At 44.9% G+C, this 27056-nt stretch overlaps 1 protein-coding gene across 2 annotated transcripts in view; it reads right to left on the bottom strand.

Moving 5' to 3' along the window:
* Positions 1 to 27056, bottom strand: part of ARID2 (AT-rich interaction domain 2) — a 161057-nt gene that overhangs the window by 9706 nt on the left and 124295 nt on the right. For both annotated transcript variants that reach the window (XM_005297955.5, XM_065557432.1), the window contains 4 exons: positions 5115 to 5253; positions 4939 to 5024; positions 1165 to 1288; positions 996 to 1087 (listed from right to left, as the gene is read on the bottom strand). In XM_005297955.5, the coding sequence (XP_005298012.1) occupies positions 996 to 1087; positions 1165 to 1288; positions 4939 to 5024; positions 5115 to 5253 (441 nt within the window). The remainder of the gene's footprint in view (positions 1 to 995; positions 1088 to 1164; positions 1289 to 4938; positions 5025 to 5114; positions 5254 to 27056) is intronic.

Below are 27056 nucleotides of genomic sequence, written 5' to 3'. Positions count from 1 at the left end.
AGTGTAAACAGATCAAGAGGTTGTGAAAATGGCAGAGAGTAGCAAAGTTCAAAATAATTAACTATATACTATGTTAATAACTCATAAGAAAGGAACATAAGAACATAAGAAAGGCCGTACCGCGTCAGACCAAAGGTCCATCTAGCCCAGTATTCTGTCTACCGACAGTGGACAATGCCAGGTGCCCCAGAGGGAGTGAACCTAACAGGCAATGATCAAGTGATCTCTCTCCTGCCATCCATCTCCACCCTCTGACAGACAGAGGCTAGGGACACCATTCCTTACCTGTCCTGGTTAATAGCCATTAGCCATGATGGACTTAACCACCATGAATTTATCCAGTTATTTATTTTAACTCTTTAAAATATACTTTTTAAAATAGAGGCATTTCTATTTTGGGCTAATAAAAGCAGTCTTCAATTTCACTTCTGCTTTCTAAAGTAAGAATTACTAGGTCTACATCTCATCAGATATAGTTCTTGTAATCTTCCCGCTTAGAGATTCTAATATAACTATGCTTCTAGTCGACCTACTAAACAAATATAATCATGTGGATAAACTACACAAGGTTACATCATTTCTCTTAATGTATTTATTGGAGGACACCTTGCCTCCTTAACAGCTTGCAAACAGAGAGAAACAATTTTGTAACCTCTTCTGTTCCTCTGTTGTATCATCATCCATTTTGGCAAATTAGATGTTTTACTTCAGCTTGTGCAAGATGTACAAGATGAAATTAGTTTCAAATGCCATTTCACTCACTTTACACTTTCCTTTATGTCATCACCTCTATGTAATTTTGTATTACATAAAGCTAACATATTAATCAGGTAGCCACATGACAGTGGAATCCTATTTGGAAATTGGTTTTAAAATTATTAAATATAAAATCCGTCTGTCATCTGGAACCTAAAAGGTATTAACACAGCATGGAAGCAACATCTTTTGCACTGTATTATATTAGAAGGCATTAGAAGAATTACAAGATTGCTCACCTGCGACCACATTCTGAATATTTACCAATATTTTTTAATATTAAGGCAGCTGTTAATCGGATGTGTTTAGTTATTGGTCCCTCTTTTTCATCCTAAAAATAAAGAAAATCATATTAAAAACAAATCAGTCAACCATTAATTTCAAATACACAATCTAAATGCTCCTTACTGTGAAATCTCTGAAGACAAGGTTTCTTGATCCCCTTCTTAGTGCCATGAGGGCAGCACTAGGATGATTCACAATAGCCTTCTGTGCTCTAGGAGTAGAGGTGCTACCCCCTGCAGTTGGCTGCCTACATTGATAAAGAAAAGATATAGGTATAAAGCATTATGTGCTGCTTTCTAGCACATTTATATTTATCAAGACAGTTACTCTTGCTAGGTTTTTATTTTTAACCTCTTTGGAGTTCACAGGTAAAGGAGTTCTCAGTGCTCAACACTCATGTCATTTGCCTTTTGGCTCAACAGGGGAAACCCATGGCTCACAAGTGCCACAGGATTAGTTAGGTGAAGGTGAGAAAATATACCTTTCTCAGACCTTTCTCAGAGAACCACTGTATTTCACAGATGACATTTGTAAAGGAAAAGTAGCTTTCTAACTAATCAACACTAGTACACTTCAGAACAGGCTAGCTTTCTGATGACTGTTTGAAGGTATGCGTTATCAGCCAAGATTTAAAATGAATGGGGATGGCGGCTACCCAAATGCCATTTAAAACAGTAAACCCTGTGTCCAGCACAGCTCAGTTATCCCTTCTAGTACACCTCTCCACAGGTGAAGGATCCGTCGAGAAGACAGAAGAACAGTTTATGGACTAGCATGGAGTCATTGGGGATATTTTTGAAAGGGGAAGGTGGGAATGGATGTGAGGAGCTTGGGGGTACAGAGCTGAAAGTCTCCCTATTTTTCCACTGCAAAGCTCAGACTTCTCCCCCTCCCATCCCACTGTTCCCTGCACTGCTACATCATCGCAGCATCTCTCCTCACTGCTCTGACCACCTCATGTTCCTCATCACTGCTCAGTCATGCTCACTGCACTGCTTTAACCACCTACTCCTTGCCCCCTGCTGCTCTGAGCCCCCCATGTGCACACCGGCTCCACACTCCTCCTTGTCATTCCATGTCTCTGGAAAGCTTGGAGGAGCCCTGGGTGGTGGTGGTGGGGGCTATGAGGAGCACATGTGCCAGCTGGAGGCAGGAAGGGGCATGACAGTGGATATGTAGAGTCTGTCCTTCCCCAAATCTGGGGCTAGTCAGTGTATGGGGAAGGATCTCTACACATCCCTCTGCAGCACAAGAGGGTCAGAGAGGTATGAAGTGGCCCATTCATGTCAATGAGATATTTTCAGCTGAATAAGAACACCCAGAGATGCAGACAGCCTGAAATAATAGGTCTGAGAGGTGTGAATTGCTCCATTCAACTCAGTAGGTGTTTCCACCCCACCCCCAAGGTCTCAGAGCTTCTGGGTCTGTGAAATGCATGCTCTGAGAATGCCTGTTTTCAGCTCCTAACTATGATCTCAGTGCTCTGCATTGTGCCATGCACCAAACATGCCCTTTCTCAGTTCCTCATTCCACTCTCTGCACTATATGCCTGTGCCATGCATTGAACATGCTCATTCCCAGCTCCCCATCTGGTCTCAGCACTGTAGGGGAATGTTTTAAGCAGGGAGACAAGAAAGAGAGTCTGTGGGAGCACTACTAAAGCCCTTCACATCCTCACTGCACAGCTCAGACCCCTCCTTTCCTCCTTACACCCTCCTGCACTGCTCTGACCACCTATTTTCCTTTAGAAACATCAGCCTTAAAGGAAGGGTAGACCTGGGGAAGGTGGAGATTTCTAGGTTCCTGCCCTGGTTGGGGAGCAGAGGAGGAAAGGGGAGGCCAGGAGCCCCCTCTCTTGGCCTTAGGAAGAATTGTGTGGGGGTGCTTATAGGGGACCAGAAAGGGCACAGATGGCTTCACTTCCCACCAAGACAATACTGGAGGGGAAGGTGCCCTACTTTCCCTCCTTACAGTCCTGCTCAGTGAGCACTTCCGAGCTTCCAGACAGCAGAGGTCTCTTCGAAGGCAATGAGTTTTCAAAAAACGATGTTTAAACAATTCCTTGCAATAATGTGGGCCATTATCTTGGGGCATGCTGGCTCCTTTGTAGCTGTGCCAGAGCACAACTATAAGGCAAAAGGGGCAGAGGCCCTAACGCTGCACTCTCCCAACCTCCACATCTCCTGCACAGCTCCAACACATACACACTCACATTCCTCCTCACTGCTTTGACCCCCCAATATTCCCTTGCTTTGCCCCCCCCAAAATTATAAGAATCTGGAAATGTTTGAGCAGCTCATATTAGGGGGGCTGTGTATCAGGATCCCCTGAACTAAATGACATGGGTTTCCTTTGATCACACTCAGTTTCATGGTTCATTACGTATTCATTACCCTAACTTCTTCCTAAAGTAGTTTATCTTTCCTCTGTTTAATTAATACTATTTTCTTTGACAACAGTCTGATGTAAACGCAGAAACTGTCTGTAAATTTGAGCTTTTTTCAATTATTGCTCTAACTCAGCAATTCTGGTCTCAGAGAAAAACTTCCAGAACAAGCCCCTACAGAATGCAGGCAGAGAGTAAGGAATATGCACAACAGACATTCTCTGACAGTTGCAAGGATAGGGCTTGAACTCGGTGCATGGGTACTATATAGATTCCATGACCAAAATACATCTTTGAGCCACCAATTACTGTGACAACAGACTGCCTGGAAACCCTTTGACTGTTAACAAAGCTATAATTTTGCTACACATGTGCACCTCATTATCTTTGACTTGAGCAACTGACACATTCAACTACAATCCTGAAGGTCATAGGTTTGATTCTTGATCAATCTCGTACTGAAAAGCCACCTCCAACTCACCCAGCGACAAAATGGGTACGTGATCCATAAGGGTAGAGCAGTTAAATATGGTTGGACATGATGCTGGCCACATCACTCTCTAGTCGTCGTGTATCGCTGTCTACGAAACTGACATGACTTAACCACACGAAGAGCCAACTCGAACAGCCACTGGCTCAGGGGAACTTTGACTTTTAACTGACATACCAAATTGGAGTTCCTAACTGAACCTGAAATGCTCCAAAAGGGCATTGAGTGCAGTAACTATGATAAATCTGGAGCAGTTTGGGGAGGGTCAGATGATTTTGTAAAATGCTGGGTTTTTAGGGGGCTTTATGTTGACAACTTTTTGCTCCAAAGATCCCATATTTGGACAAAGCAACAGAGAGTCCTGTGGCACTTTTACGACTAACAGAAGTATTGGAGCATAAGCTTTCGTGGGTGAATGCCCACTTCATCAGACGCAAGGAATGGAAATGTCCAGAGGCAGGTATAAATCAGTATGGAGATAACGAGGTTAGTTCAATCAGTTATTCCACAAGGCATAGCAAATTTTGAGATAATCCATGTCAGAATGTGGATTTTCGAGCATTTAGAATTGTAGTCTTTTAAACAGTAAGTAACTCTCAACCTTAACTACATCAGAGCTGCTGATCCACTATAATCAAAAAGATAATGTTGGTTGGCTGCGAGAGAACTTGGAGAGTATAGTGAGGATAGCGTTTGTCTCCATTACTGAAGATGGGCGCTTACCTTTAATCAATGACTCTTAACGTTTAGGGGCACAGGACCCTCAATTGCTCTTGGAACATCAATGTGGCTTTTTCACCTATGTTTTACATGACCAATATGACTTTTTCTCTCAGATGTCACAATCACTCATTTCTCTTGCCTATTTTATATTTATATTTTATGCATCACTGCATATTGGATTACTGTATTTTGCTCCATCTAGAACAATACCTGATAAATCAAATTATAAATATACAACCTTCTTCCAGTGATTTCTGACTCTATTTTCTCTATCAGTAACGAGGATCATGTCTCTTACTTATTGGAAGGTTTCTGATTTCCTGCTTGTCCGTGTTCATCTTGTTTTAATCCTGCAAGTAGAGCATCTCTGGAGCAGTGCTTATCCTGTTTAGGAAAAGGAAAAAAATGTACCTGAAGACTTTTCAATGAAATTCCACATTTTACTTTACAAAAGAATAGTGAGAAAATATGTACCTGTAAGTGGGTAATGAAGGAAAACCTCTGCCGCTGGAAAGGTTCACAACCCTCCCATAAGCACTGCCCTGGATAGACGTCTTTTCCTCCATGTTCAGTTGCTGCATGATAAAAAACTTGTGATGGTGTTTGAAACCACCTAAAAAGTATAAAAGTAAAAAATGCTGTAATTGCTTTTGCTTGGTTAATGTTAAAGTAGCAATACCACCTTTGATCCAATACTGGCTAACACTTTTGTTCTTATGAACAGACATACGCATTACATACTGAAAATGTATGTAATTTCCATATGTAACTATGACAATTTCCAAGAGTGTGTGTACATGTCCATTATCCCTAAACACCAATAAAGAGCAATTTGATTTGGCTGAATCCAATTATTTAAAATTTTAAGCATTATTTTTCCTTTTGATGCGTTGATCCCAATGGCTTTAACGTGGACTACTTGTTTAAACTCTCTGTACATCCAAACAGATTACTGTACTAAGCTGTCAAGCACCTTGTATTACAGATGTGGTTGTCTTTCATATATTCTCCTTCCTGGATTCTTTCTGACCAGCCAGCACTTGTACTGAGAACATTTAAAATGTGACTAGCAAGCAGAAATATGAAATCATTGATCCCGCAGTCTTCTATGTAATATAACAATATCTGTTAACAATGTTAGAACAATAGGTCAGGGTAAAAACTGTTTTTCAGTAACTCTCCTGTTACAACTTGTTTGTCTGAAACTTGGTTTAGAAGTTTTCAGCATACAATCAATTTTATTTGTTTTGTTAAAACAGCTATAAAAATCTTTTAGCTATTTTAAATTATAGGTTTGAAAGTAGATATTGTCCTGCATGTACATTAAATAATAAATGGTAAACAACTGCCATTCACATTATATTAACTCTTTGTTTATAAGCTTTTCAATAGTTCAGTATGCATATCTGCAATCTTGTCAAGCTGACTTATTGCAGTCAATTACAATATTTAAAAGCTTTGCCTGCTGATTCAAATTAGACTGTGCTCAAATAATGGGACACCATCTGGGTTTATCATGCAGACTTATTTAAAAATGGATTGCTGTGAATATTTACCATCAATGAAGATTAACATTGGTTTTACAATTAACTAAAATATACACATATGCCCCCAAATTAAGTAGTTGTTTAACTTAGGCATGTGAGTAGTGCCAGAGTATAAACGCATTAAATAGTAAAGATTCTCGTTGAAGATATGAAGTTATAAGGACTGGGCCCTTTTTAGGATAGAAAGAATCTTTGAGGCCTATTAGTTCTCATTCAGTTCCATGATATTTTTTTCCTTAGTCCGATTTTTTAATTTTAGAGTACCGTATATACTCGTTCATAAGCCGAATATTTTTGGTAAAAAAGTGACGCATCAAAGAGCAGGGGTCAGCTTATAAACGGGTCTACATCAAAATTTGATGATTTTAAACTCTATGGCAGGGTCGGCAACCTATGGTACGCATGCCAAAGGCGGCACTCAAGCTGATTTACTGTGGCACGCTGCTGCCAGCCTGGGGTCCCAGCCACCGGCCCAGCTCAGCCCGCCGCCGGCCTGGACGGACAGAACCCCGGGCCGGCAGCAGGCTGAGTGGGGCCGGCGGATAGAACCCCAGACCGGCAGCGGGTTGAGTGGCTCAGCTCGCCGCCAGCCCCGTCAGCCCACTGCCAGCCTAGATTGATGGAACCTCGGGCCAGCAGCCGGGACCCTGGCTAGCAGGAGCTGGTGGCCGGAACCCCAGACCAGCCCGCTGCCAGCCCGGGGTCCCAGCTGCCGGTCTGCTCAGCCTGCTGCCAGTCTGGGGTTCCATCCGCCAGCCTCTGTAAATGTAAAATGTTTTATTGGCACATGAAACCTTAAATTACTGCGAATAAATGAAGACTTGGCACACCATTTCTGAAAGGTTGCCGAGCCCTGCTCTATGGAATCATTGAATTGAATATCTAATACATTGTCGTTTTGTTTACCTGGAGCGTCTGCAGGCACGGAGCCCCTCAGCTCCCTGTGGCCGCGGTTCGCCGTTCCCAGCCAATGGGAGCTGCGGGAAGTGGCGCGCCTCCCATTGGCTGGGAACGGCGAACCCAGCCACAAGGAGCTGAGGGGCTCCATACCTGAAGATGCTCCAAGTAAACAAAACGTCCCGACCCGCCAGCGGCTTATCCTGATGGGCCAAGAGCCAAAGTTTTCCAACCCCTGAAATATAGGGTCAGCTTATGAAAGGGTCATACAGTTTTTGCTATTTTTACCTATCCATTTTGGCGGGTTGGCTTATAAACAAATGGGCTAATGAACGAGTATATATGAATAAGTTTATACATAAACAAAATGAAATTATAAAAAAAATATTCAAATAGTATTACTGGTCTGAAAACAAAAGGGAGGAAATTTGGTGGTATGATAGAAACTACTATTCTTAACATCTTTGTATAATAGGGATCTCAAAACAGCCTTGTAACATAACTGTTACATATACTTTAACTCAATCATTTTATGCCATTTTATAAGAGGGAAAATATTAAAACTTGGGCAATGCAACTGATTTGAGATACCACTACTTACCACAAGGGGGCATTTTAATGTTTTCTGCAGAAATTTACACCTGACTCAGAAAAAACAAGCTATAAAAACAATCCACATAGTATAAAGAGAGAGACTGATTTATTTCAGTTTTGGAATAAGTAAGCTTTCCATTAAAATAATGTTAGATAAGCTTACCAGAAGGGTTCACAAAGAGCAAGTACCACATAGGGATTGTGTTCCTCTTTAACAAAAAAAAAATATATATATATATATATATATATATATATATTGATCATGATGATGATAGGGTGACCAGATAGCAAGTGTGAAAAATCGGGACAAGGGGTAGGGGGGCAATAGGAGCCCATATAAAAAAAAGCCCCAAATATCGGGACTGTCCCTATAAAATAGGGACATCTGGTCACCCTAGATGATGATGAATTGTATTGTGGTAGTACCTAAAAGGCTCAACTCAGGGACTGGCGGGCTCATTGTTATATGTGTGAACAGCATCTACTACATAGAATTTTTTCCTGCCTCTAATAATGTAATCCAATATAGCCATAGCTGAAGACTACGTACTGAGCACTGAAACATGTCTTAACTGACAATTAAAGGGACCAACAAAAATATGTTGCAAAGTAGAGATGGGCCTTTAAAGAAAGAACAAAGGGACACTTTGGGGATACTTTAAAGTGGTTGTTTAAGACAGGGGATGCCTGTTGTGTAGGTTTCATTGACATTCAGTTTTTTCTTCTTAGGCAAGATTAAACTGTTAATTAAACATTAATTTTAACTGCTTTTCTAAAATCCAATAGAAAGCAAGAATTTTTTTTAACTGTAGGCATATTGTATTAACATATACAATACGGCAAAGTAAATGTTGCTATTTGCAGTGCTGTAATTAAAGGGTATCCCACTACTTGCACTATAATGTCTAGTATGGTATAGTCTGTTTCATAACATACTTGTAAACGTTCTCCCAGATGAAAACACAGGCATGGCATATATCGGAACAGTGGTGCTGGAACAATTTGTATAGTGGGGGTGCTGTCAGCCACTGAACCAAACTGTAAACCCTGCATATAATGGAAACCACTTCAAGCCGGGGGTGTGCCAGCATCCCTAGTTCCAGCACCTATGCCTGCGAGTTACTTTTTAAGAGGGAATGGGAGGGGCAGGGGAAGAGATTTCATGTAATATGGGGTACCCATTTATAGGGAAAAACGGTTACCTACCTTCTGTAACAGTTGTTCTTCGAGATGTGTTGTTCACATCCATTACATATTGGGTGTGCGCGTGCCGCGTGCACGGACGTCGGAAACTTTTTCCCTCAGCAGCTCCCGTCGGGCCGGCAGGACCCCCCCAGCCAGAGCGGCGCCCCGCTCTAGCATATATATATATCCCTGAGGGCCCGACCCTCCCTCGGTTCCTTTTTGCCGGTGACTCTGATAGAGGGGAAGGAGGGTGGGAAGTGTAATGGACGTGAACAACACATCTCGAAAAACAACAGTTACAAAAGGTAGGTAACCATTTTTTCTTCTTCAAGTGATTGTTCACGTCCATTACACATTAGGTGACTCACAAGCTTACCATTGGAGGAGGGTAGGAGTCAAGGAACAATTGACTGAAGCACAGCCCTGCCTACCACCGCGTCCTCTCTGGTCTAGTGATGGATTGCGTAATGGGCTGTGAACGTATGTACCGACGACCAGGTGGCCGCTTTACAGATTTCCTGCGCCAAGAAAGCCGCCGAGGACGCCTGGGCCCTAGTTGAATGAGCCCTGATCGCCGGGGCTGATACGTCGGCGAGCTCATAGCATGTGCGGATGCAAAGCACAATCCAGGCTGACAAGCGTTGAGCCGAGATAGGCTGGCCTTTCATTCTCTTCGCAATGGCAATGAACAGTTGTGTCGACTTGCGGAATGGCCTGGTCCGTTCCAGATAGAAAGTCAAGGCTCTACAGACATCGAGGGTATGCAGGCTGCGGTGGCTTGGGTCCGTATGGGGCTTAGGGAAGAACATGGGTAAACAAACGTCCTGCCCCATATGAAATTGCGTGACCACCTTAGGAAGGCATTTGGGGTGCGGCCTCAGTTGCACCTTATTCTTATAAAAAACTGTATATGGGGGATCCGAAGTGAGGGCTCTCAATTCCGATACCCTCCTAGCCGAAGTGATGGCCACTAGAAACGCTACCTTCCATGAGAGGTGCATGAGGGAGCAAGAGGCTAGGGGTTCAAAGGGCGGTCTCATGTGTTTAGTTAGGACCAGGTTAAGGTTCCATGCAGGGACCGGCGGGCGCGAGTAGGGAAACACCCTCTCCAGCCCCTTGAGGAATCGAACTACTGTGGGGTTGGAGAATACCGAACCCCCCAACTCTCCCGGGTGGAACGTTGATATGGCAACCAGATGCACTTTAATTGAGGCGGGGGCGAGCCCTTGATGCTTGAGGTGCAGCAAGTAGTCCAGTATTGATGGGATGGAGGCCCGGAGAGGCACCAGAGGGAGAATCTCTTCCATTTGGCAAGGTAGGTCGCTCTTGTGGAGGGCTTCCTACTACCAAGAAGAATTTGCTGGACCTGGTGGGAGCACCTATGCTCCGTATCGTTTAGCCAGAGAGATACCACGCCATGAGGTGTAGCGACGGTAGGTTCAGGTGGAGTAGGGGACCCCGGTCCTGCGTGACAAGGTCGCGATGGAGGGGTAGGGTAAAAGGGGCGGTCAATGACAGTTCCAGCAGGGTCGTGAACCAATGCTGGCGTGGCCACGCCGGTGCGATGCGGATGACTGTCGCCTTGTCCCTGCAGGTCTTGAGCAGGACCCTGTGGATGAGTGGGAATGGTGGGAAGGCATACCTCAGGCTCCCGCCCCACTGAATCGCAAAGGCATCTGCCAATGAGCCTGGGCTTTGGTTCTGGAATGAACAAAACTGAGGGCATTGGCTGTTGTCCTTGGTGGCGAAGAGATCCACCTGGGGAAACCCCCACATCTGGAAGATTGAATGCAGGACGTCCTTTCTCAGCGTCCATTCGTGCATGTGGTACGACCTGCTCAGGCGGTCTGCTAACCCGTTTTAGACCCCTGGGAGATACGCTGCCAGTAGTTAGACTGAATGGGCTATACAGAAGTCCCATAGGAGGAGCGCCTCGTGACAGAGGGGAGAGGATCGGGACCCGCCCTGCTTGTTTATGTAGAACATGGCAGTAGTGTTGTCTGTCAGAACTGACACACTGTGGCCTTCTATGGTAGCATGAAAGGTCTGGCAGGCGAGGCGAACTGCCCTTAACTCCTTCAGATTGATGTGGAGCAACCTTTCTTCCCTGGACCATAAGCCCTGGGTCCGTAGGTCCCCTAGGTGCGCCCCCCAGCCCAGGTCTGACGCATCTGTCACTAACGTCAGGGTGGGTTGTGGTGTGGCGAAAGGGACCCCTTCGCAAACTTGTTGCTGATCGAGCCACCAGCGGAGGGAGTTCGACACCCTAGTTTGTCACTACTAGGTCCAAAGGGTCTCTGTTGGGGCGATACGTTTGGGCTAGCCACAGCTGTAACGGTCTGAGTTTTAGGCGGGCATGTCTGACTACGTGTGTGCAAGCTGCCATGTGCCCCAGGAGTTGCATACAGCATCTGGCTGTGGTCATGGGAAACTGTTGGATGGAGCTTACAACCTTTTGGATGGCCAGGAACCAGGAAACTGGAAGACTTGCCCGTGCCACCACCAAATCCAGGACTGCTCCTATGAAATCCAGTCTCTGAGTGGGGATCAGTGAGGACTTGGGTACATTGAACAGTAGGCCGAGCTTGCGGAACACCCGTAACGCCAGTGCCACGTGGGAGCGGACCTCGTCCTCTGACCTGCCCGCGAGGAGCCAGTCGTCTAAGTACGGGTATACCCACATCTTCCTTTTTCGAAGAAAGGCTGCCACCAGGGACATGCATTTCGTGAACACTCGCGGGGCCGTTGCTAGGCCGAAGGGTAAGACCGTAAATTGGAAATGGTGTTGGTTGATGGTGAAACGCAGGAACCGCCGGTGGGCAGGGTGGATGGTGATGTGAAAGTACACATCTTTCATATCGAGGGCAGCATACCAATCCCCCGGATCCAGGGACGGGATAATAGCGCCAAGGGAGACCATACAAAAACGTGCCTTGACCAAAAATTTGTTTAGTTTGCGGAGGTCCAAAATAGGACGGAGGCCCCCTTTTGCTTTGGGAATAAGGAAATATCTGGAGTAAAACCCTTTCCCTCTTAGGTCCGGAGGGACCTCTTCCATTGCTCCTACTTTGAGCAGGGCCTGCACCTCCTGCATAAGGAGTTGCTCGTGAGAGGGGTCCCTGAAGAGGGACGGGGATGGGAGGTGGGAGGGAGGGCGCAAGGAGAACTGAAGGGTGTATCCCACCTCCACCGTGCAAAGGACCCAGCGGTCCGATGTTATACTGGACCAAGCACGGTAGAAATGGCACAAGCGGTCCCTGAAACATAGGGGAGGATCTGGTATAAGGGTCGGTACGCTGTCCTCGATCGCAGCTTCAAAACCCTTGCTTATTTCCCGGCTGCGGCTTGCCTTGGCCTTGGCTTTGGCCCTGGTTAGGCGTGTTGTTTCGTCTATGCCTGTTGTCCCTGCCCCTTCTGCGGTACGGTTCCTGTCTAGGACGAGGGTGGTACTGCCTCTGCGGTGGTTGGAGCTTAAAGGGTTTCCTCCGAGTCACTGGGGTGTGCATTCCCAACGACTTGAGGGTTGCTCTAGAGTCTTTGAGGCTATGTAATCTGGCATCCGTCTGGTCTGAGAACAAGCCTGACCCCTCGAACGGGAGGTCTTGCAAGGTGTTTTGCACCTCTAGGGGAAGGCCGGAAGCCTGTAGCCATGCTGAGCGCCTCATCACCACTCCTGACGCGATTGTCCTGGCAGCTGCGACCACGGAGTCAAGCGAGGCCTGCAGAGAGGTTTTGGCTACTGCCTTCCCTTCGTCCACTAAGGCAGTGAACTCGGGTTGTGAACCCTGGGGCAGGGAGTCCTTAAACTTGGAGACTGATGCCCAAGAATTGAAATTGTGCCTGTTCAGAATCGCTTGTTGGTTAGCGATCCTCAACTGGAAGCCCCCGGATGAGTAGACCTTCCTACCAAATAGGTCCTAGCGCTTTACCTCCTTGGCCTTGGGGGTCGGGGCTTGCTGGCCATGCTGCTCTCGTTCGTTGACCGCCGAGACGACCAGCGAACAGGGTGTTGGGTGAGAAAAGAGGAAGTCAAACCCTTTGGAGGGGGCGAAGTACTTCCTCTCTACGCCTTTCGCAGTTGGTGCACTGGAGACCGGTGTTTGCCATACTGTCTTATAGTTAGATTGTACTGTTTTTATGAGCGGGAGTGCGATCCTGGAGGGGCCTTCCGGGCTTAGGATGTCAAACATGGGGTCCTCCTGTTCTACCGTCTCCTCCACCTGCAACCCCAGATTGAGGGCTACTCGGCGGAGCAGTTCCTGGTGCGCCCGATGGTCAATCGGGGGAGGGCCGGACACTGTCGTGCCCGCCACGGCTTCATCTGGTGAGGAGGAAGAGGTTAGGGCTTTCTGAGCGTCGTCCTCTTCCTGCAACTCCTCACCAACTGGGCGCTCCTCTGGGGTCTGCCGTATCTGAGACGGTGCCGGGCTCGGTGCTGAGTCGGCTCTTTCTCGCTCGGGTGGTCTGGAGACCGTGGCCTCCTTGCGAGAGGAGGGGCGCCCCTGCGGGGAGCGGGACCAGTGCCCCGAGGGGCCAGATCTCGAGGTCTTGGACGAGGGGCCTTGCTGGTGGTAGACCCAAGGGGTCCAGAATGGCCATTGTCCTGGCTGGCCCCACTGTGGGTGCCAAGCAGCTTCGTGTTCCCTACTGGCCGGTGCCCTGTGGATAAATCTGCTGGACTGGCCCGAGTCTGCCTCCGAAACCACAGACTGTGACCTGGATGGCCACGGTGGTGCCGTGGGATGGTGCCGATCCGTGGTTGGAGAGTAGTACCTCCATGACCTGGACCTGGACCGGTACCGACGACCTCGGGACCGAGAACGACTGCGAGTGGTTGGTCTTGGGGATTGCGTGGCTGACACGTCCTGGTGCCTACTCGAGTAGGGCTGCTGGGTTGGTGCTGGGCGCTTATTCGGGCCCGACGGCTGTGCGGCCCTCTTGCGCCGAGGATAGCCGGGAGTCCACCGAGGCGGAGCTCAACCGGGATCGGCACCATGAATGGTGCCGAGATGGTGACTGTGATGGGCGCACCGTTGCCGGCTTGCCTCTGGATGGCAGTCTTAGCGGATTATCCTTGGCCTGGAGGGGGCCCTCAGCGGACAATACGATGAGGTCCTTTGCCGCCTCAAACGTGTCCGGGGTGGAGGGCTGTTCCAAAAGCTCCTCCAGCCCTTCCTCCTCACTCGATGCACCTCTCCCGGGGCTCGACACGCCTTTCGGCGCCGGAGCCACTGGCACCGGGATCTGCCCTGGGGCCGCCACGCCCTTAGGTGCACTCGAGGTCTTCGTGAGCGCTGCCCTCTTATGTGGGGAGCGTCCTCGGGCCTTGGGTTGGCCCTTCGATTTTGCCAGCGAAGATGACCGGTGCCGGGGGCGGTCCTGCTGTGCCGTAGGCTTCGGGTGCCCCGCCGTGCCGGATCACGAACCGATGCCAGGGCACTCCGCACTGAAGTTGACGGTGCCGCAGCCTGCTGTGCCAAAGTGGAGGGCTGTAATGCAGCCTCCATGAGCAGCTGCTTAAGGCGAAAGTCTCTCTCTTTCTTAGTCCTGGGCTTGAAGGCCTTACAGATCTTGCAGCGCTCTTTTTGGTGTGCTTCCCCCAGGCAACGGAGACACGAGTCGTGGGGATCACTTATCGGCATAGGCTTGCGGCACGTGGCACAAGCCTTGAAGCCTTGGGCGTGCGGCATGCCCCGCCGCCCAGGGCCGGTGTCGGGATTGACCAAACACCTAACGCAAATGAGTTTAACTACTACTAAAGAACTGATAACTGCTACGGTTAACACTAGCTACTAAAGAACTGATAACTGCTAAGAGTAACAACTAACGCTAAGGGACACTCTCAAGCGAGAGACCGAGTTGTTCCAACGACGTCACGGGCGGTAAGAAGGAACTGAGGGAGGGTCGGGCCCGCAGGGATATATATACGCTAGAGCGGGGTGCTGCTATGGCTGGGGGGGAGGGTCCCTGCCGGCCCGACGGGAGCTGCTGAGGGAAAAAGTTTCCGACGTCCGTGCACGCGGCGCACGTACACCTAATGTGTAATGGATGTGAACAATCACTCGAAGAAGAAACTCTGTTATGGCAAAATTCCACCTATTGTTAAATGTCATGAAAGTCCCAAATTTCTACAATATATTTATACAAACTTTCATTCTCCTGCAAAACTTCACTTTCCTTATAAAAGGCCAAATTCTCATACCCTTTACACATGCTGAAAAGTACCTTACTCTTTCAGCAGCTCTATTAAAATCAATGGAGAGCTATTTTTAGAGTAAAGTGTTACTCAATATGAGTAAAATATGTTGTCTAGAATAGATAAAGACTGTTTTATTAAATCATGTTAGCTAACACATTTTAATCACCATATTTTAGAATTGCAGTGTAGACAGGAAAGTTATATTTTAATATGTGTCAATTGAGATGAACTATCACCTCAACCAGATTTTAAAACTCAGTAATGCAGCTAACTCACATGCTTTAAAAAAACAAAAACAAAATTTAATCTAGATGTACCTAAGAGTAACAGAATCTGCCCAAATTAAATTCCTGAATCCTACAGAGACACTGAATGAGTTACTCTGTGAAAAACAACAAAGAGTCCTGTAAAAAGCAACAGAGTCCTGTGGCACCTTTAAGACTAACAGGTGTATTGGAGCATAAGCTTTCATGGGTGAATATCCACTTCGTCAGACGCCTGGACTCTCTGTTGCTTTTTACAGATCCAGACTAACACGGCTACCCCTCTGATACTTCACTACTCTGTGAAGGGGCTTGAAGCAAATGATTCACTAGTGACTACAGATGAACTGCAGCCTAGCTTACCTGCACTCATCTCAATATCTGCAAACTCATGGACACTAGATTGACTGATGTTGGATCCAGTGAGTACATATTTGTAGCTAGTATGTAGACCCAACTGTACAGCTGCTAGTCTCCCCACCCCCACACAGGTGCTAGTCTGCCAGAGAGAGAATTTATTTCACCCAGAGAAGTTTTTCTCACTTATAAACTGGGTTCCTTGTGCTAACTCCCTATAATACAGCAATTATCCTCTAGATAGGTGTCAAATTCCACATTCCAAAGGGATTATCATCTTCCCCCTCCCACTCTGCTCTTGCTGAGGGAAGGGGAGAAGAAAAAACTTTGCCACTAAACTGAGGAGGAGGAGATAAAGGAGGAATTTCTGGCTCCATGTCTTGCTGCAGTTGGCTCATAGCAGGGTGTGACAATACAGACTTTCAGACTCAAACAGCAGATTGCGCCTACAATATCAAGGGATGGAGAGAGCTCCTTCCACCACCATCAAGGTAAAGTGGGAGGCATGGAGGCTCCATATGCAACTACAACTGTGTCATAAGATCTAGTTACAATATGGACATTCCTTGCCATGGCTGAAATGGATTTATCTCTGTAGTTCGGCCAGAATCTAAATGTATTTAACTATGTCCCCACAGGTTGTAGTAGGGTTTGAGACATGGCTATGTTCTGCCTATGCTATGTAAATAGAACAATTTTAACTGTTGTGAAGATCCACACTCTAATAGGGTCCCCTAACACTACTTTATTTGAAGTGTTGATAAGACCTAAAAGAAATCCTGACTGACTTTTTTGTTGAGGGAGGAAAAGTACTTTACTATAACAGGGCTCCACTATATTACACCAAATCTAGAACAGAATTAAACTACCGAATAACAACAACATTAGTGGCAGGATTTATCTTATGCAGAAATAAAAAAATTATTTAGAATCATGACTAAAAAGACAGGGTAACATCTATTCCTTAAACAACATAATACAAACAAAGTTGCTGAGAATGGTGTCAACAGAGGAATTTTGCCTCAACTCTTATTTCCTCATTTCTCCCGGGCTTTGTTTAGCTTTTTACCCCTTTGTTAGATTATTATAATGGCCTGACAGGTACTGGAGTTTCTTTAATATACCTCTCTCCCCAATTTAGGTCGCTGTTGTTTTTAATATAAAACAATTCAAAAGCAGCTACTCATCTCTTTCCCACCGGTGGAAACTAAGCTGCTCACAATTAACAACAGTACTTGCAGACAGCTGAACTTCAAAGGGAAAAGCAACATTTCTGCTGCAGACTGACTGCTTCACAGTACAGTGGGAAGCTTTAAAGATTTAGGCTCTGTCTACACTGCCACTTTCAATGCTAAAACTTTTGTCGTTCAGGGGTGTGAAAAAACAGTTTTAGCGCTGAAAAGTGCCAGTATAGACAACACTACCATCGCTCGTTCAGGGTGTTGTTGTTTTTTAAATCGCTGGCATGTCTACACTGCCCACATCACACTGCTGCCGTGCTGTAATGTGGGTAGTGTAGACATACCTTTATTTTCACTTCCGATGCTAAATCAGAACTCTTTGGGGGCAGGGACAGTCACTTATTATGGGGCCCACCCTGATTGTGACCTTTAGGCACTACCACAGCATACATGTTAAACACTACTACCACTAAATAATATTTAAATAGTCCCTGTTTAGTATTGTAAGTTAAACTACAGAGGACTTCTGAAATGTTATTGAGCCCAGCAGCCAAGTTAGTAGGAAGGGAAAGAAACATATTACAATCTTCAGGCTGACAGTCTTATACAAAAATATTTTTAAGGATTTAATTTTTCAGATATTTTCATTTATGTTCCATGTGAATTAAAGGAACACACCCAAAGAAACAGGTACAAATGATGACACCAAAATTCACCTCTTGTTATATCTTATTGCTTAATTAAATGTCACCAAACACCCCACAAAAAAAGAGTGTACTAATATTTGAAGGGGAAAAATTGCTAAGAGAAGTGAATGAGACCAATCAATGGCTAATGATCAGTTTACAAGAATCTTCTTGTTTCTATACTTGCAATCCAGTAAAACAGCTAAGTTAATACCAGTATTTTTATAATAAACTTCACTTCTAGAAAGTTTTAACTATTGTACTAGACAAAGATGGAACACACCGCAAAATATTTTTCAAGTATATTAGAAGCAGGAAGCCTGTAGGAGATATCATATATCTGCTGACTACCAGGTTGCTGAATAATTAAATAAGGAGAATGAAGACATGGCAGAGATGCTAAATGATCACTTTGCATCACTTTTCATTACAGAGGATTTTGAGGAAATACCTACCTAAATGCTTTTCACATAATGAAGATGAAGATGAGGTACTGTCTGAGACTGAGGTGTCAAAAGAGAAGGTGGAGGAACAAATGGATAAATTACAAGAGCAACATGTCACAAGGACTAGAGACTATTAATCCAAAAGCTCTGAAGGGATTTAGGAATCAAGTGGCTGGACTGCAAACAAATATATACAATTTATCTTTAAAATAAGCAACTCTAACTGAGGACTGCTGGGTAGCAAATGTTTGTACCCCATCTTTGAAAGAGATGTTAAGAAGTAAACTTGGGAAGTAGAAGCTAGTAAACCTTACTTCAGTATCTGGAAAATACATTGAAACAACAATTAAAAAACAGAATTATAACAACATCTAGATAGAACATTAGGTACCTCACAGTAACTGTGGTTCAGAGATGTATGGTCCATAAAGATTCCACTTTTGGTGCACATGTGCCTCATGCATGCAAGATCAGATACTTTTCAATGAAGTGTCCATTGGGCTGTACCTGTGTCTCAAGTACCCTTTCACTCCCCGTAGCCAAGGGCATGAACAGTGTGTTGGCTACAACCTGTACTTATGTTTTTGCCAATAAGAATCCACTAAGAGCAGGACTCTGAGTGGACAACACATCTCAGAGAAAGACAATTACAGTCACCATCACATTGTCAGGTTCACAATGCTCAAGTTCCAAAAGGCCCATGCTGAGGCTATCAAGATGACCAGACCTACATCCTGTGTCAGTTTCCTCAAGACCCTGGGTAACACTAGAAAGGCATACATCAGACCAGGAGCCCATTGGATGAGAAATGGATCTGAGAGGGAACATGGGCTTGCTCCTCCCCTGAGACATGTTTCAAATAGGTCCACTAGCAGGAATCTCCACCAGGAATGAGGTTCTGAAGAAGTCTCTACTAGGAGGTCCACAAGTGTGTTTTTCAGGCCAGAGAGGTATAGTGCTATCAGACTAAAGTGATGACAGATGCACCAGTCCCAGAGAAGTACATCTTCCTGGCAGAGGGGATAGGTTCTGGCTCCCCCATGCCTGTTGATGGAGTGCATTGTTGGAGTGTTATCTGTCAGCATGTGTATCATCAACCTTGGATGAGAGACAGGAAAGCCCTGCATGCCAGTCAGACAGCGCTGAGTTCCAGAACATTTATGTGTAGGGTGGACTCCTGTGGAAACCACTTTCCTTAATCTTCAGGTGGTTGAGATGTTCTCACCACTCCTGAAAGGATGCATGCATAATTAGAGTCTTTGTTGATAGAGGCACTGAAAAAGGTGCTGTGCTGAACAGCGTGAGTTGGATTCATCAACCAATCTAATGAGGACAGTGTTTCTCGAGGAATTGTGGCCGCCTGGTACATACTTTGTCTGTTTGGTAGATACAGTGATTTTAACCACCCTTGCATGGGCCGAAGGTGAAGGTTAGCATACTGGGCCACATACATGAATGCCAACATATGCCCCAAGAGTGAGGTGGGTCCTTACCAGTATGCTGGGATGAGTCTAAAGTTGGTTGAAGAGGATGAACGTAGTCTGAAACCTCTGTTGAGGCAGGTACATTCTTCTGCAACCTAGAATCCAACAGTGACCTGATAAAGTGTGTGCTCTGAGTCTGGGTCGAAGTGGATTTTTCTCTGTTGACCTGAATTCCGAGCATGGCAAAGGTATTTAGTGTCTTTTGAAGTGAGTCAGTCACTTACTGGGGGGGAGGGAGAGAGAGAGAGGATTTCCCCCATACCAGCTAGTCATCTAAGTAGGGATATGCCTGGATTACTTGTCTTCTCAGACGGGCAGCCACCACACCTAGGACTCTGTACAGCCTCTGGACGAGGTGCAAGAACGTAAAATGTCCACCAGCCTGTGGTATTTGTAAAGCTTCTGCCACCCTCTGTGCCAGATCCTGGAACAGTTTAAAGTCAGCTGCCATAGATGGCGGAGGGGGCATCACTGTCTCATCTGGAGATGACGACGAGAAGTGGGCTTGAGAAGTAACTTCCTCCTCAACTTCGGCCTCCAGTTCCTCCCTGGCCTGCTCTGGGGGTTCAGAAGTCCTCGAGGTAGCAACTGAGGAAGGTGCCTCCTCAGCTGCTGGTAGGTCACACTAGAGGGAAGGGGGGCCTGTTGTCTTTCAGCCTGCCAGAGATCTGCATATGGCCACTGCAATGGGAAGGAACCCGGTGGTTGGTATCATGGCTGACCAAACCAGGGAGGCTGTGGATCAGGAGCACGACATGCCTGATGTCAATAGTGAAACTGGGCAGGTGAGAAGAGCAGCAGGAAACCACGTCCTTTTGCTCACTTTCTGACCCTGACGATGAAAAGGGAAGTTGTTGGCAAATCAAGAGCTCTGGATTAACCCAGTGCCGGGGCCCTGATAATGAGCAGAAGAAAGTCCGGGGCATCAGACACCAAAAGATCCATTGCACACCATGAGTCTGGAGGTGCAGAAGGCATCAGTACTGGTGGTGGTTGTCAGTGCTGAGATGCCTGTACAATGGTGTTGGAGATGTGGACCTGACAGCAAGTCCCGTTGGTGCCTGGTGTACCACAGGCGGTACTGATGTCGATGTTTGTACCAACAGAGCCTTCCCCGGGGTGTACCTTATGTTTTTTGCACCCCAACGTTACCAATAATTCCTTGTCTGTGCCCATTGGGTCCTTAGGCAACCCGACTTGCTCAGTCAGTCCGGTACCATGCGTGCCAGGGGTACCAGATTTAGACAGCTTCGATGCCATCGGTACCGATGATGCTGAACAAGTCGGAGATCATTTTCAGCTTGATCGGACTCGCTATGGGGACTCACGGACCTTTTCTTAGAGGCCTTGGCTCATGGGCATATCCCTGGGCTCTCCTCCTTTGAAGTAGACGGTTGTGGTGAGGGCTCCCACTGAGACTCAGGAAGTTGAAGGGCTTACTCCATGATTAGGAGTTTGAGCCTCAGTTCTCTGTCTTTCCTGGATCTGGGTTTCAGTTGCTAACACAAGCTACACTTCTATGGAATGTGTTTCTCTCCCAGGGCGTGAACGCACTGCGAGTGTCCACCAGTCACTGGGATAGATTCCTTTAACTGAGGCACTTTTTGAAGCCAGAAAGCCAAGTATCTTCTGTCCAGGGGGGTCCCCCTTCTCAGGAGGTTGGTGAAAGACAAAGTCCTTTACTTTTTGGGGGGAGGAGGAGAGGGGTGCAATGGCCAAAATAAAATGTTAACAAAAGTAAAGAAAGAAAAGAGGTTACAAGGGAGACTAAAAATTAGTAATTCTAAAAGAGTTAGTGATCCACGAATGGACAGTTATAATTCTCTCTAGCCAAGGGTGGTTGAGAAGGAACTGAGGAGGGTTTGCCCATGCACAGTGGCTAGCCTCATGGCACGCGAGGAGCAGCACATGCACGGGTTGAATGGACACTGCTACCAAAGTTCTCTGCTCAGCAGTGCAGGAACGCAGACACATCTACAGTGGAGCACCCATAGGGACTCTAATTGAAGAATATTACCCTATAAAAAGATTAAAATTCCATATAAATTCCCTCAGCTGTAATGTAGTTCTTAGTTCTCTTCATCTTATCTCCAAGAATATATAGTGGAAACAGAGAGGTGAAAATGATTAAAGGCATGGAAAGACTTCTGTATGAAGAGAACTGAAAAAGATGGGAACTCTTTAGTTTAGGAAGAAAATTAGTAAGAAGGAATATAATAAAGGTACATAAAATGATGGTGCAGAGAAGGTAGATCAGGTGCTTCCATTTCGCCTCTATTGTAAAACAAGAACAAGGGAACACTGAAGCTGAAAGGCAACAACTTTAAAACTGAAAAAGGAAATAATTTTCCACAGTGCAAAGCTAACCTGAGGAACTCACTGCCACAAGATATCACTAAGGCCAAGAACTTAGAATAGTCACTAAGGTGTCAATCTTGCATACATCTGCGCACATGCTTAACTTTATGCACGAGTCTGGTCCTATTGAAATTAATGAGACTGCTCATGTATGTATTTGCAGGATTGGGACCTTATAAAGATAATGAGAATACACAGAGTCTGATTAGACAGGACAAAAAAAATTAGAAGAGCTATAAATCCTCATGCTTCAGTGCGTAAGAACTGCTAACCACTGTTGGCAGGTTCTGACATAAGTGTCCCTTAGAGTTTCTTGCCCCTTTCTTTGAAGCATTTGGTACTGGCCACTTCCAGAAACAAGATACTGGACTGGATGGAACAACCAGTCTAGTTTATATAAAGATTCTTATGATTCTTTGTAAAATTGTGTTCAAAGCTGAGACAGCACAAATCTGTAAGAAATAAAATTTCTCTCCAAGTTATTTTAAGTATTTCGAAGTTATATCAGCATTTAATGGTTTGAATTGTCCTTTTAACCCCAAATATATTAGGTTTAAAAGAAATAAAAGTTGGCAAGATTATAACATTTTTCATGATTTTTTAAAAAAGAATTAAAATGCTGAGTTAACTCAGTAAAGTGGCTACCAAAGACAAAGTAGCAACATTTCATAATGATTTTACAACATATTTTAAAATACACTTTATAGCAGCAGTTATAATCTATTTGATAAATGTACCTTTAAACTACCATCTAAATGCTTATTTACAAAATAGGTCATTATGGGTACATCAGGTAAAGAAGAGTCACCTTCCAAAGAATTCTCAAATTTAGTACAGTATCATTTACAGATACACATGCTGGAGTTATGATTTTTGTTGCATGGGAACGAAGAGTAGATCCACTGCTTAATTAACAAAGACTTGTCTCAAGATGTTGGTTAAGCTTTTGTGCATAACATTTCCTCATGTGAATGTAGGTTCTTTTTCAACCTAATCCTTAACCTAAGTAGCAGGATGAATCAACTTCCAAAAAGGCAGAAGGGAAGGGTCATTGTGTAATTATAGGTATAGCTATAAAAGGCTATAAAAGGCAACTATATTCATAGGGAAGTAACTTTCCTTTCCATAAAGATAAAATATTCTCCAAGAATCTACACTCAAGAGATAAAAATGCTAGTGGACTCTAATGGTCTGATTGAAAAAGGCAAATGCAATCCTAGGATACATTAGGTGAGGTATAAGATAGGGACATATTGAAGCTGTTGTACAAGGCACTGCTAAGATCTCATTTGGAATACAATGTATAATTCAGGTCACCCATGGTCAAGAAAGATTAATTTAAATTCGAACAGGTGCAGAGAAGAGCTACTAGAATGATCAGGGGAAGGGTGGGCTTATCTTATAAGAGGAGACTGGAAGGGCTTCACTTGTTCAGAAAAAAAAAAAAAAGAAGGCTAAGAGGGGATATGATTGCTCTCTATAAAACACATTACGGGAGGGTGAAGAGCTGTATATGCTCAAGGACAATGTTGGCACAAGAACAGGTATATAAACTGGCCATGAACAAATTCAGGCTGGAAATTAGGAGGTTTCTAATCATCATAGGGGTGAGATTCTAGAACAGCCTCCCAATAGGAGTTCTGGGAGCAAACTATTTAATTAGTTATGAGAGAGAGCGAGACAACTTTATGAGTGCAATTGTATGAAGGGGTTGCTTGTGATAATAGGGGGCAAGGTTCAGCAGCAATGGGGCCCAATTCTAGTTTACATCTTATGTTCCTAAAGTTCATGCTTCAGGATTTCAGCTGGCCACCAATAGGGGTAAGGAAGGGATCCCTCCCACCCCCCACTAGTGTATTCTGGAAGATTTAAAAAAAAAAAAAAAAACTCCTTCCGCTGAAGCATCAGGGATGGCCACAACTGGAGATGGGACATTAGGGGCTGGTCCACACTGGGGCGGGGGATTGATCTAGGAAACACAACTTCAGCTACGAGCATAGCGTAGCTAAAGTCGACGTTTCCTAGATCGAACTAAGTTTACTTACTGTGGGTCCACGTAGCGCAGGCAAGCTCCCCCGTCGACAGCGCTTCCTCCTCTTGGCGAGCAGGAGTTCCGCAGTCGACGGGGGAGCGCTTCTGGGATCGATTTATTCTGGGATCCCAGAAGATCAATCTCTACCCGCCGAATTGGGCAGGTAGTGTGGACCTAGCCTAGGTTGGGTGGACTAGGGCACTAAGGTGGCACAGAATATTCTCTCTCTCAGATGCTCGGCTGATTGGTTCTTGCTCATATGCTCAGGGTCTACCTGATCAACACATGTGGGATCAGGAAGGAATTTTTCCCCAGGTCAGAGTGGCAGTGACCTTGGGTTTTTTTTCACCTTCCTCTGCAGAACATGGGTGGAGATCACTTGCCAGGATTATGGTATATTTCATTTAATAATTTCCTTGCCATTGCAGGGTCCCAAGCACTGGTGGTCTCTTCAGTTCTCTGCCTGTGGCACATAATAGTCTAATCTTCCATGGGATGTAATATTTTGATTTCATTTTGGCTGTTGAGTTTAGTGTGCAGGTGCTGGTATCCTGGGATATGCAGGAGGTCAGACTAGATGATCTAGTGTTCCCTTCTACCCTTAAACTCTATGACTCTGATTCTCTTCACTGCATTACACATGCTGCTTGTTTTCCAGAAATCATTTAACTTTAGTGTGTGGAGGGGGGCACAGAGAATGTGGCTGTGCCTTCACTGCTAAAAGAAGTGTGTTTTTACAATGAGACAGCTAACTAAAGATAGTTAATGATGCAAAATTCTAGTGCAGGGGTAGACAAACTGAGGTTCATGAGCCATAAGCAGCTCTTTTACAGTTAAAGTGAGGCTCGCAGAGTCCTCCATGTCCCCCCATTCTCCACCTACTAGACTGGGGTGTGTGCACCCAGGGCTTCTACCCCACTCTTGCTGAAGCCCTGAGCACTGGCAGGCACCTCCCATGGGACTGAAGCCCTGAGCCCCACCACCCTGTCGCAGGGTAGAACCCCCAAGCAGGTGCGCCCTGCTCTCAAACTTCTGAAGATTATCATATGTGGCTCGGAGGATCAGTAAGTTTGGCCATTCATGTTCTAGTGAAAACAATGCACTTATAGTTTTTACCTCAGTGTAGCTAGTCAAGGTCAACACTACACTCTACCTGAGGTTTCCTCATCTAACCACATCAACATGAAAACTATCAGTACAATCTCTCCATGAGGATTTTACGCTAAGAGAGTAATCTCACTCTAGCTACCTGAAAGTAAAAACAGGATTCTTTTATCAGTGAAGATATATCCAGAGAATGAGAAACACACTATCTCAGTATTTGGCTGTTGTTGGCACTTGGCAGACATCACAAAAGACAATCTAGCACTAGTGCAGTCTATCTTCTCACCAAATGGAGAAATTCTAGGGTTTAAATACAGTTTGCCTTTCTCTATAGTAAGAGCTAAGTTGTGTAACATTGTGTTTGTTAACACTTTTTCCTAACATGATGCATTTTTCCAGTGTAAACAAGACCTAAAATGCTTGCTATACTACGCTTCCTTTTTAATTTAACTTTGTTTGGTCAGAAAAGAAATGTCAACTATGGCACAAAATTAATTTTCCATAAACGTATGTACAAACAAGACTTTGTTCACATAAACGTTCATGAAGTGTGAATATAAAAGGGGTGAAGATGTGGCAAATAAAAATTCAATTTCTAATCCACCAAAATGATCATGAATGATTTCCCCCAGTATTTAGCCAGCTCACATTGACAAATCTAGAAGGAATTCAAAGTAGTTTTTCTGCAGCTTACGAGGAGACAATTATTTAGTCTATATTAGATGGTAAATTTATTTCAGTTAACATAATAAACCAGTCAGTGAAATCCTGTCAAGTAGTAAAGCAGTACTTAGAACACATTTCTCTAATACACAAAATGGTTTTCTGTCTAAGCTCTCAGGAGCAAAATTCACTGAGATGATCGGAAATAGTAAAACCTGCTCCATCTCTGACCAATTGGTTAAACAAACTAACACAATCTTATTGTCTGGACTAGTTATGAGCTATTAAAGATACCTTTCCTTGCTTCTTTACATTGTATAAAGATGGCCTCTGATGTTTGTGGGTTTTTTTTTTTTTTTTAATATCTGCCTTTTTTTAAAAAAATCATTAGAATGATAAAGACTGAATTTTCCTAATTTTTGTTGGGACACAGTTTGAAGGACTGGAGAAGAACAGTGAAATACAATAGGTGGAACCTACACTACAGATTTTTCATCCCTGAATTGGAGAATGGAAAGAGATGTTGAATCTTATTCAGACGGAAACGCTGCAATTTTTGCAACATTCGAAGCTTTAACAGACTACCACAGTCTGTCCTTATTTACTTTCATTGGCAACCACAATGAAGCCAATGGGGTTGCAAGGATGTAACAGAGCAGAAGTTGGCCCAAAGCATTTCTCACTAACAGAACAGCAGTGGGAATGTTAAATCAATTATGATATTCTAACAAAGAAAGGGAAGCCTAGAAAGGAAAGAGGCAAGCAAATCTCAGCAGTAGAAAGTTACAGAGTCTGAGTTAAGCACATAGGGAGACAGACACTATATGGTATTAAAAGTTTTCCTCAACTCAACATTTAAAACAATTTAAAGCAGTTCTGCTGAAAATTAGAACCAAAGATTTTGATCCTCAGCTGAGATGCCTGTCATGTTTAACAAGACTTCTGTTTTTCAAGAAAGCTAGAAAATAACCTCGCCTCTTCTTTTTGGACTTCATTGCAAGAGTCTTGCATTCAGTCAGCAGCCCAATGAAAGGTATACAATTAACCTATCAAAACAATACGAAGGCTTTAATAGCCCATAACTAGTCCAAACAGTGTTAGTTTGTTTAACCAATTGGTCAGAGATACAGCAGGTTTTATTATACAGTAGTGACACTATGCAGAGCCATCTCAAAGAACTCCAATTAAAGTAAGTAACTGAGTTCTTTGAGATGGCTCTGCATAGTCACACTTCTGGGTACTGTGCCGCCTTGTGGTGCCTTACAGTAGAACCTACTCCCAGCAGTTTCCGTTAGAGCACTCTCCGGCCCTCAGCCCCCCCCACCCCTCCCCAGCATCTCAAAATGTCCCAGGAGTGAGGCTATATAAGGAGCAGAGAATCCTCTATCACTTGCAATGCCAGAGAACAGTAAATGATTAG

This window comes from Chrysemys picta, chromosome 1 (assembly GCF_011386835.1).
Source record: "Chrysemys picta bellii isolate R12L10 chromosome 1, ASM1138683v2, whole genome shotgun sequence".
Taxonomy (NCBI): domain Eukaryota; kingdom Metazoa; phylum Chordata; order Testudines; family Emydidae; genus Chrysemys; species Chrysemys picta.
This window is presented reverse-complemented; position numbering and strand designations above follow the sequence as displayed.